This window comes from Talpa occidentalis, unplaced genomic scaffold, assembly GCF_014898055.3.
Source record: "Talpa occidentalis isolate TD23 unplaced genomic scaffold, MPIMG_talOcc4v2.1 talOcc4.2, whole genome shotgun sequence".
Lineage (NCBI taxonomy): Eukaryota > Metazoa > Chordata > Mammalia > Eulipotyphla > Talpidae > Talpa > Talpa occidentalis.
The window spans coordinates 115777270-115789605 of NW_023602073.1; the positions used below are offsets into that span (position 1 = coordinate 115777270).

The 12336-nt window shown below is 36.6% G+C and overlaps 1 protein-coding gene across 4 annotated transcripts in view; it reads left to right on the forward strand.

The window, feature by feature from the left end:
- The window catches only part of LOC119252807 (dermatan-sulfate epimerase), a 116516-nt gene extending 104496 nt beyond the window's left edge, over positions 1–12020 (forward strand). For all 4 annotated transcript variants that reach the window (XM_037520269.2, XM_037520272.2, XM_037520268.1 and 1 more), the window contains 3 exons: positions 2612–2851; positions 7115–7322; positions 9385–12020. In XM_037520269.2, coding sequence (XP_037376166.1) covers positions 2612–2851; positions 7115–7322; positions 9385–11149 — 2213 coding nt within the window. In that variant the 3' untranslated portion in view covers positions 11150–12020. The remainder of the gene's footprint in view (positions 1–2611; positions 2852–7114; positions 7323–9384) is intronic.
- The last annotated feature ends 316 nt before the right edge of the window (positions 12021–12336 follow it).

Here is a 12336-nt window from a genome sequence, read left to right on the forward strand (position 1 = left end):
GACGAAACGCACTGCTGAGGGGAGCAGCGGGTGAGACAGGAGAGGTCTGCCGCGCCATGTGGGATTCTTGCTGGCTGGCTGGGATCAAACCTGTGCTGCAGAGGCTGTAGAATAGCTTCACAGCGCAGCGTTCAACCGCCTGTGCAACCAGGAAGGCCCATGTCCATGTTTTATTAATTCTTCTCACATCAGACATATAAAGTAAATAAAGTTTGGCCAGAATTGTTCATTCTCTTTCTACTATATTTTACGACCTTTCTTGGAACAGAGATTTAATTTACAGTCATTTAAGGAAAGCTTAATTAAGAGGATGAATTTTCATCCTAGCTCTCTTTTCCCTCTACTCTCACAAAACCAAAACATTTAAAAAGTCAAAATGCAAACCATATGAAAACCCACTCTTAAACCATTTAGAAAACTCAGGGGTCGTGAAATGGTAGAGAGAACCATAGAGTGAGCTAGATTTTAACCTGGGGACTTGGATTTTAATCTAGTAGAGTTTCATTTCTTAAAATTTTAGTTCTGTAATGGAAGAAATAGAGCTTATGTCTTCATTCTTTGTGGTAGATAAAATTGTTACAGATAATAAGCAGGCACCTAAAATACTGGTTCAGAATGGATCAAAAGGTGTTGTCTCCTCTTGCAGGAGTATTCACTGTATTTATTTTCTCATTAAAGTTATGGGCTGTTCTGGGATATACTCTTCTAGGGCCCCTACATAAGCAGTGCACACACATGTAAGAAAGTGTGAGCTCCCTGGTTCTGTTCATCATAGTTAATAAGCAGACTTACAGTGCAGCTTTCTTGGCATACTCACTGTGGTTTCAGGAGCTCCCTTGGCCAGGCTGTTTCAGTAATTCCATGTTCTCCAGACCCACTTGGTAGATACTGACATGTGTAGGTTAAAAAGTGCCTGTGGCTAGCATTGGACTCACATAAATCTCAAAAGTGAGAAAATTAGAATTTTCTCTCTGTGTTAATAAGCTTTTCTAAGGTTTGGTGCCCAGGGACCTGAGGATCACATGTAAGTAGTTTATAAATCAGTTGTAAAGAAGACAGATGTGAAATGTTTAAGTGATTATACAACAGTTAACAGTAGCACCAGGGAATGAAGTAAGAGGCACTTATGAGTTGATGGTTAAATATCAAATGTAGTGAATTTGAATTCAGAGAGCAGCACTCTTTAAGTGAGTTTGAGAAGATCATGGAACTTTGAAGGATTGGTAGGATTTGAGTAAGTGAAAACAATGAAGAACATTCCAGACAGGGTATATGAATGTTGGAAAACAAAAGGCAGAGCATCAGTTAAAGCCCTGGTACCTCACATTAACAAAGCTGAAGTTACAGAGTATGTCAGTCAGTAGGGAAACGGAACCAGGGGACAGTAAGCAGTCACCTCTGCACAGCCGAGCCTGAGGACAGTGCTGCTCCATGAGACAAGAGCCTGGTTTTTGGTTAGTTTGGAACATGGGGTTTAGGCTGGGAGCCAATGGGACCTGGGCCTCTGAGCCCCACCCCCTCTTTCTTCCCCCCTACTCCCAGGACCCTTCATAGCCATGGTAATATGGTCAGCACTGTTTATCAAACACAAATCTGTGGGAGTCAAGTATAAAATTCCACCCAACATTAGAAGCAGTAAACTTAATTTTGTTCTCAGGTGTGTTTTAAATATAAGTAAACAAAACAAACTTTAAATCTAAAGTTCAGATTCAGAGGTTCAGATCAAAGTTAATTCATTTTCATTCATGTGCCAGAGGTCGTGAACACGTTAACCTTTCTGTAATGTTGGAGTAATAATGCGTAATTGAGTTGTTAAAAGGATTAAGTAAGATTATGTTCATTGCTGTGTAAATTATAACTGTTACAGAAACATGGGGAGTTGTACTGCCTAAATGCTAGTCTCACAAGAATTATAGAAAGCTAGTACTTCTGAATTGAAAGGATTTTATAAAAAAAATTAGACCTTTAATTTTCAATTGGGAAGACTGAAAAATATGCCAATTGAAGAAGTGCTTACACAAAATCCTGTAGCTTATTTTAGGCAGATTCTAGACTCCCGGCTGAGATTCTTGCCCCTAGGGTGCCACTCCAGTGGTCTCTGCACCCAACTGAGTTGCTTTTTAATTCTGTGGAATCTAAAAGCTCATGCAGGAAAATTGGATTTTATTGACAACAGTGTGAAAACTGTTTATTCTATAGTATTTGCAGCTTATTGCAAAACCCTGAAAAACATCACTGAAAGTTTTGTAAAGTTATAAACGTCAATATTTTTCAAATAGGATGTTGTTAGGGAATTGAAGAAAAATCTCTATACAGATCTTTTCTTGCAAACAAAATTATATGCAGTTTGCAATCATAAATGATGCAGTTTAAGTTTATATAGGCTTATAAAATAACTGGTGCTTATTTACAGCTTTGTTTTCACTTAATTAACAAAGGACCTATAGTTAAGACCCCTCAAAAACCTGGATTAGTAGGATTTTATTAATAATGCTAATAAATGAAATTTATGAAAAAAAATTGGTAATATAAACTAGTCAGATAACTCAGAGAGTTTTGCTTGGCCATTATTTGTTGTAGTTTGTTGATGTAGTTTGTTTTCATCCTTCAGGGTATCTTCAAGAAGCCTACTTATGGACCAAGCAAGTCCTGACCATCATGGAGAAGTCTCTGGTCTTGCTTCGAGAGGTGACAGATGGCTCCCTCTATGAAGGAGTTGCATATGGCAGCTACACCACTAGATCTCTCTTCCAGTACATGTTTCTCGTTCAGAGGCACTTTGACATCAACCACTTCGGCCATCCATGGCTTAAGCAACACTTTGCATTTATGTATAGGACCGTCCTGCCAGGTATAGTGAGTAACTGGAAGTAGGACAACATGTACCATTATAATTATTATGAAAATGGTTTAGAAATTTGGGGTTTGTGTCATACTTAAAGACTTTTTTTTAAATGTCAAAGAAGAATTCAGTTTGAGAGCTGTAAATAGCCAGAACATTTTGATTGCTAAAGTGAGGATTTAAGATTTAGGTATTGTAGAACTTGAAGTATAGCAGATCAAATATAATTTTTAGCCCCCATGTCGATTTATTTTGTGTATGTAAAACTTGGTACTTACAAAATCCATTTTCATTAATTTAAACAATAAAATGATTACATGTTAATTTTCCTTTATATGCAATTCCTGATCAATCTTACTTTTTTTCCTTAGCTTTCAATTTTTCTTCCATACTATTCAGACGTGATTTTATTTTATTTTTTTTTTTTTATTTTATTTTTTTTTTTTAATATTAAATTTTATTTTTATATTCCCCCATACAATTGCTAACGCCCCATTCTGACCCCAATCCTTCCCTCCCGCCCCCACCCCCAAAAAGTGTCTCTGGTTCATAGTTTTTTGTTGATTTTGATTTTCACTTTCTTATATTCATTTTCCTGGTCCCTTATTTAAGTTTTCTAGATTCCTGCTATGAGTGAGACCATCCGGTATTTTTCTTTTTCTTTTTGGCTTATTTCGCTGAGCATGAGCCCTTCCAGTGCCATCCATGTTGCTGCAAATTGCATGTGTTTATCTTTTTTGAATGCTGAGTAATATTCCATGGTATATATGTACACATCTTCTTGATCCAGTCATCTATTTTTGGGCATTTGGGTTGTTTCCAAAGCTTAGCTATTGTAAACAGTGCTGCTATAAACATAGGAGTGCAGGTGCTCTTTGGAATTGATGTTTCTGTGTCCTTTGGGTAAATACCTAGGAGTGGAATTGCTGGATCATATGGAAGCTCTATGTTTAGTAGGTCCAGAAATCTCCACACAGCTCTCCATAGTGGTTGGACCAGTTTGCACTCCCACCAACAGTGCACAAGAGTTCCTTTTTCTCCACATCCTCGCCAACATTTGTTGTTGCTAGTTTTTTTAATATGTGCCATTCTCACTGGTGTGAGATGGTATCTCATGGTAGTTTTGATTTGCATTTCCCTGATGACAAGTGATGTTGAACATTTTTTCATATGTCTGTTGGCCATTTGCATTTCCTCTTCAGAGAAGTTTCTTTTTAGCTCTTCTGCCCATTTTTTGACTGGATTATTTTCTTTGTTGTTGCTGAGTCTCATCAGCTCTTTGCAGATTTTTGTGATCAGTCCTTTATCATTAGTGTTGGGTGCAAAAATGTTCTCCCAGTTGGTGGGGTTTCTCTTTGTTTTTGTTATTGTCTCTTTTGCTGTGCAGAAGCTCTTTAATTTGATGTAGTCCCAGCTGTTTATCTTTCTCTTCACTATCACTGCTTTGGGTGATGTGTCTGTAAAGATGTCTTTGAGGTGCAAATCCCGTAGTGTTTCGCCTATATTTCCTTCTATGTATTTTATGGTTTCAGGTCTTATGTCTAGTTCTTTAATCCATTTTGAGTTGATTTTTGTGTATGGTGTGAGGTAGTGGTCAAGCTTCATTCTTTTGCATGTAGCGACCCAGTTTTCCCAGCACCATTTATTGAACAAACTTTCTTTGCTCCAATGCATAGTCTTTGCTCCTTTGTCAAAGATTAGTTGACCATAAATCTGTGGGTTTATTTCTGGATTTTCTATTCGATTCCATTGGTCTGTATGTCAGACGTGATTTTAAACGAAAGATTACAACTGTATATTTAAGTTGGAGCTTTAGTATTTTAAAACAATTGCTGAAGTAAATGGTATAAAATACGGAAACTATGTAAGAAATAAATTGCTACAAAGCTTCTAATTTTTTTACCTGTAATTGTTCTTTTTTATATAATTGAGGTAGCATTGTTGTGCACTACTGTATATATTTTAGGAGTACACATTCACACTTCTTCAAATGTATGATATCACACCACACCTACTATCAAAAGCTCAAATAACCTTCCCCCCACGTCTGGTGGACTCCCTCTACCTCTTGCTCCCAGCCCTGACCCTTCCCCTTTGGTAACCACAATTCCGTGGTCAGAATCCAAGGGTTTTGGTTTTGGTTTTGGTTTTGTCTGTTCATTTGCTTTGTATCTTTATCTTCCATATATGAGTAAAATCATCTGGAGTTTTTCTTTCTCCTGATTTATTTGAACTAGCATAATCCCCTCAAGTTCTACCCATATTGTTGCAGATAGCAAGATTTCACTTTTTTTTAGTAACTGAGTAGTGTTCCATTGTGTATATGTACAATTTATAATTTCTTGTTACTGTGTAACTGAGCCTTCTAAGAAAATTAGCTATAAAAAAATAGATGATTTAAGAACTTAATCATTTTTAAGAGAACCTTGTAACAAATCTTATTATTTCTGTAAACAGGATTAAGACTTACCCTCCAATCCCTACCCACCCAGTTAAATACAATGTTTAGATGATTCTAGACCTACAATAAAGAATCTAGTTGTTTTTGGCACTGGTTGTATGCACATTGATTGGATTTAATTTCCATCATTGTTTTAGTTATCAAAAAGTACTGCAGAGCAAAAGATTAAGATTTAGGTTAGACTTATATTCGAAACCATCTTTTTTTAATTGCTGTTCTTAGAAAAGTAGAAGTATGTTTTTGTAGTTTATCTTGGTAAACAATGGCTATGTGAAGCAAGGGACCTTTAAGAGGCCTCAGTGCTTTGTAATTTGATCTGCAGTCTAATAGCCAGCCCTGTCAAGACTTGGGTCTCCTGTGAGCTCTGTATGTGGTTGCTTGTTAAACTGGAAGGCGGTAAGAGCACCTTTAAGAAGAGGGTTTATAAATTAGTGTAATTAATTTCACAAACCTTTATTGAATATCTGTATGCTAGACATTATATTAGGGGAGTCAGAGTAATAAAACATATCTACTTTCAAGGTATTCGTAGATTAGTAGAAGATTCAAAATATCACTTTTTAAAATAAGATTTACTTGAAAGAGCATATATTAAACTGGTGGAAGCAAAAAAATTAGCTTTAAATTATGTAAATATGGTCATGGTAGCATTTTAGAAGGGATTGTTTTAGGTTAGTCTGTTCTCAACATTTCTCTTTTTTCTACAAATGCTATGCTAGCAATAGTTATTCCTGTCCTTAAATCTCAACCTTTGAGTGCATGTCTTTTTAGTAGCCTGTCTAGAACAGAAGGTGTGCACAAGAGACTTCTGTCTCACACAGAAGCACTATGGTTTTCTCCTGAAAATCTTTGGTGCAATTGTGTGAGTATGAACTGAACTAGCCACTTTTTGCTTGAAATGCAATTTTTATTTGAATGACTGTCAGTCAAACCAAGTCTGGGTGTTTGGTAAACATTCTATCAAAAAATGGGTGTTGTGAACTGTCACTTTCAGGAAAACAGCTAACCATATTTGTTGCCCAATGGAAAAATGAGCTTTCAAGCAAAGATTAGAATTTGGCAAAAACCTGTAACTGCTTTCCAATACCTAAGCCTTCTGGAAGTAGACCTATTGCATTGTTTGATCCTGTGCAATAAAATGTATCACCATGTAAAAAAAAAAAAAGTTATTCCTGTCTGACCTGGAGTTCTCTTCCATTCCTTTTTTCAAGAATGCCTGGAACATATCCAGTCTTTCCTGCTTTTGTTTTTCTGACCTTATCCGGTGTGATCTTTACCTTTTCTTTCTTATTTAACATACAGCAGTGTTTACTGACAGGCTCCTCTATGGGAATTGTTAAGTTTTCTTCCTATAGAAACTCAGTTTCCCCCTTAAACCTTAGAACTTCCTTTTATTGGATGCCAAATAGAAGCACTCTGTGCTGTTCTCTTGGCCTAGAATGTGGGATGAGTTGGTGGAAGAAGTGATGCTCATTCAGCTTGAAGAGCTCACCCTGCACCAGAGGATAGCCCAGGTATCTATGCAGTTATAACTATAGACTATGGAAAGTGAGGAAGGTGAGCAAGACATGTAGGTATTGCAGTTGCGGCATTCCATTACAAGTGACATGTTGCCACATAAAAAATTTGCTCACAATCTGTGGAATCCCTTGTGAAGATTTTGGTTAATTGGTCAGGGGTGTAGCATAGGCATAATGGTTTTGTTATTTTTATCCAAGATACATAACTTACTCTAATTTGCAACCAGAATAGTAAATGTTTAATCTTTTATAGAAGTATGCAGTTTTAAACTTATTTTAATTCTTTCCTAGGATTTCAAAGAACTGTGGCTATTGCAGACTCAAATTACAACTGGTTTTATGGTCCAGAAAGCCAATTAGTGTTCCTGGACAAATTTGTCATGCGTAATGGGAGTGGTAACTGGCTGGCTGACCAAATCAGGAGGAACCGTGTTATGGAAGGTCCAGGGACACCATCCAAAGGGCAGCGCTGGTGTACTCTTCACACAGAATTTCTCTGGTATGACACATAGAGCTGGCCATAGAGAATTCATCTGCAGGGATACAGTCTGTTAAATCTAAAGCACCTTTTAAAACCTTTTCCATGGCTCCTGAGTATTTATGGCTTCCACTCAATGCATATCACAGTGTTTGAAATATTTCTATGTATTTAAGATCTAATTACTATTAGCAGTTTTTTATTTTCTTGTATTACTATTAGCAGTTTTTTATTTTCTTGTATTCTAGGCTCATACTATTTTATAGATATGAATATTTTGATTTATATCACTTTTTAAGGCATGAAAAGAAAACCACAACATGTAGATTGGGTTGTTCTGATAATCACATCGTTCAATAGAGAGATAAGTAAATAAATGTAGTAGAATATTTTGTTTTGGTAAATAGAGCATTATAATCTTCTAATAACAAAACTCTTAATAAATTTTTAAAATTAAGTGTTTGACAATATTTGATAGTTTCACTTTGATAATAAAAGAACCGTGTAATTTTTTTTTTTTTTTGGCCTTCATCTTTTAAGCTCAGAAGGAGAAGCCAACATTTCCTTTTTAAAGTACTGCCAAATTATTGTTGGCATTCAATAAATTAAAATAAAATTATAGGGAACTAGTTAATCATTAATTCCTGATGTCTTTTCAAGCTATTGAAATTTGCGTTCAGTTCCAAAAATAAGCCTCTGTGGTTTGATTGCTTCGCTTCATTATTTTTTTCAAATGTAGACAATTAAGAGGTAAACAACATTATTAAGATGATAACTGCCGATAATTTACCCAGCATTTTAAAACCAATTTCACAAATGAACTAAGTCTGTTAATATGCAACCATTCTTGACGCTTTTTGGAATTTGAAGTAATTATTTAATAGTGTTTTTTCTTACTCATAAGTAAGCAACCAAGAGAGTTCTATAAAGTTCTATATCTAACTTGGTTCAAAAATCTGTGTTTATAGAAATATATAAGCTGACCAAGAGCAGAAATGGTTGGCCAATTCAGCTTGTATTTGGACTTGTTAAATCACAGTAATTAAGTCAACATGATACTAGACTTAAGTTGAGACACAATTTCTGATATCCTGAAACTGAGACTTTAGAAACAAATGAAACAGCCAAAATCAAACATCAGTGGGATTAACTGTACTATAGGTGATTTATTTTTCGAAAAAAGCATCTAAGTGCTAGCAACATGGGTCTGCACTTTCTTCCCGTGTGCAGGAAATCACATGAACATGTCAATGCTGTTATCCCAAATAATCAAAAACAGTCATTATTATTTTTGGCACGTTTCTGACTCAAAAAGGGTTTTAAATTATAGTGTAAGTTTAAAATTAATTATTGTATTACTTTGATTAAAAACATGTCATACATGAAAATGAAAAGTCATTTATTGCCCAAAGTACATGGCATCAACTCAAATTTAAACAAAATGACATTTTCGGATCTGGGGTAGGCTTTGGAACCCACAACTGTAAATTCTCCAGTATTAGATTGTTTCCTGAATTTCATCCATTTGTATTCTTAGATACAGTATTGGCAATAAGTGTTATCTAATATGTGAATTTGTATTTTAGTTATATTTTTAGAGGGTAAGAAGTAGACAATCACATTTTAATAATATCTGGTCTTACAGACCAGTGTACTTCATTACATTTTGACTGTTAGAATCTAGGTCCTCACATGGGGTTCCCTAGAACAGAAGCCCCTCACTTAGAAGTTTAGGTGAAGTGCTTATTAATTCTGTGAGCCCCAGACATTGTGTCAAAGCATTGAGAACATTAAGTGAAGAAGGCACATGTAGTGATTAGCAACAGCAGTCATTTCAGGCTCAAACCCAAAGACCCCAAGGTATAAACATACTCCTCTCTCACTCACCAGGGTGTCCCCTTCTGCATGTTGATCATCGTGAGTGTTTTCAGAAATGTCCCTAAAACAATCCACACTGCCACTTCTCTGGGCAGCCATATTATTTTGTAATTCCAGCCATATTGTCATGTGACATCACAATCCTGATATGTTATTTTCATTCCATCAGAAAACTTCTTAACTTTTAAAAATTGATTTTTTTCAGGTATGATGCCAGCTTGAAATCTGTTCCTCCTTCAGACTTTGGCACCCCTACCTTGCATTATTTCGAAGACTGGGGTGTTGTGACCTACGGAAGTGCACTACCTGCAGAAATCAATAGATCTTTCCTTTCCTTTAAGTCAGGGAAACTTGGGGGACGTGCAATATATGACATTGTCCACAGAAACAAATACAAAGATTGGATCAAGGGATGGAGAAATTTTAATGCGGGGCATGAGCATCCTGATCAAAACTCATTTACTTTTGCTCCCAATGGTGTGCCTTTTATAACTGAGGCTCTCTATGGGCCGAAATACACCTTCTTTAACAATGTTCTGATGTTTTCCCCAGCTGTGTCAAAGAGCTGCTTTTCTCCCTGGGAGGGTCAGGTCACAGAAGATTGCTCATCAAAATGGTCTAAATACAAGCATGACCTGGCAGCTAACTGTCAAGGGAGAGTAGTTGCAGCAGTGGAGAAAAATGGTGTGGTTTTCATTCGAGGAGAAGGTGTGGGAGCCTATAATCCCCAGCTCAAGCTGAAGAACGTGCAAAGGAATCTGATCCTCCTGCATCCACAGCTTCTCCTCCTTGTGGATCAGATCCACCTCGGAGAAGACAGCCCTTTGGAGACAGCAGCAAGCTTCTTTCACAATGTGGATGTTCCTTTTGAGGAGACAGTGGTAGATGGGGTCCATGGAGCTTTCATCAGACAGCGAGATGGTCTGTATAAAATGTATTGGATGGATGATACTGGCTACAGTGAGAAAGCCACCTTTGCTTCAGTGACATATCCTCGGGGCTATCCCTACAACGGGACAAATTATGTGAATGTCACCATGCACCTCCGAAGTCCTGTCACCAGGGCAGCTTACCTCTTCATAGGACCATCTGTAGATGTTCAGAGCTTCAGCATTCATGGGGACTCTCAGCAGCTGGATGTGTTCATAGCCACCAGTGAACATGCCTATGCCACTTACCTTTGGACAGGTGAGACCACAGGACAGTCTGCCTTTGCACAGGTCATTGCAGATCGTCAGAAAATTCTGTTTGACCGGAGTTCAGCCATCAGGAGCACCACTGTCGCTGAGGTGAAGGACTATGCTGCCATCGTGGAACAGAACCTGCATCATTTTAAACCAGTTTTCCAGCTGCTGGAGAAGCAGATCCTCTCCCGAGTCCGGAACACAGCTAGCTTTAGGAAGACTGCTGAGCGCCTACTGCGATTCTCAGATAAAAGGCAGACTGAGGAGGCCATTGACAGGATTTTTGCCATATCACAGCAGCAGCAACAGCAGCAGCAAAGCAAGTCAAAGAAAAACCGAAGGGGAGGTAAACGCTATAAATTTGTGGATGCCGTCCCTGATATTTTTGCACAGATTGAAGTCAATGAAAAAAAGATTCGGCAGAAAGCTCAGATTTTGGCACAAAAAGAACAGCCCATAGATGAAGATGAAGAAATGAAAGACCTTTTAGATTTTGCAGATGTAACATATGAGAAACACAAAAATGATGGCTTGATGAAGAGCCGCTTTAGACAGGGGCGGATGGGGACAACCACTCACAGCCAAGCCCCTTCACTATCTGCCTCCTATACCAGACTGTTTCTGATTCTGAACATCGCTATTTTCTTTGTCATGTTGGCAGTGCATCTGACTTATTTCCAGAGGGCCCAGAGCCTACATGGTCAAAGATGTCTTTATGCAGTCCTCCTAATAGACAGCTTTATTTTATTATGGTTGTACTCATCTTGTTCCCAATCACAGTGTTAACACTGAAGCTATAAATTGCTTCATCATTGTGGTCACAAGAGTCTACACCAAAAAAGGAAAATTTATCACCCTAGTTTGTTATTGGATTTTTTTTCCTCAGATACATTTTATTAAATTAAATGGAAGGCATTTTCACGCAAGTAAACAGGGACATAGAGAAACCAGAATTGGAACTAGGAAAAAATTTATCAAAGGAATAAGAGAAGCTTGGTTGTTGCATGGTGTTTCTGAAGGTGTTTGACTTGGCTAATTTAGCAGTTCTGATAATACTGCTTTTAGAAGAAACACAAAATCTTTGTTAAGTAATATTTTTCCTTAAAAGAAACAAAACATACATAGAACTGGGTTTTTTATTAATATTATTAGCAATTTCCAGATACTATCTTATGGAAAGACCGAAACACACAATTCCGAGAAATACAGAAAATTTTTTAATTGTTTAGTCATGTTGAAAAATAATTGTTGCTAAGTCCTTCAATTTCCTTGGTATTAGGTGTTAGTGGGATTTTGCATATTGGATTGTTATTCAGATAACATGGTAAAACGATGGTGGAAGATCGTTAAAAATATTAAATATATTTTCAGTTGAAAACATCTACTAGGAATGAATATTCCCTTGATGTTGGTCTCTGGACACACATCTGTTGGTTTTTTAATAAATAAGACAGTTACAGGTAACTTAATTTTCCATGCTTTATATGGAAAGTTGTAGCCCTAATAATTAAACTTTGAAATAAAATATTTTATATTTCTAACCCTGATTTCAATACCAAAGAAGATTGGGATGCTGAAATTTGAATATGACTCTTATGTCTTTTAATAGAAAACTTTCAAGTTTATTTTGCTAAATAAACATCATAATTATTATTTTTCTGTAGTGTCTTCTTTGTTCCATTACATTCAACATGTATGTAGCAATTTCAAAATCTTTGAAGGAAATGTTTGTTAGGACATGTGTTCATCAAATTTATAAATCAGTGCTTTAAAAGCTGCTTTTTTACCTTATTACTGTTTTCTCTGCTTATTTACCTTTTGATTGTTTAAACATATTTTAACAAAAGCCATTTCTGATATTTAAGTCACACCAAACATTAAGACTTAAAATTTTCAGCTATTTCCAATCAAATTCTCAGGAAATAATAGCAACCAAGAATACTGGAAACTTTGCTTATTCTATACTTCAGCAC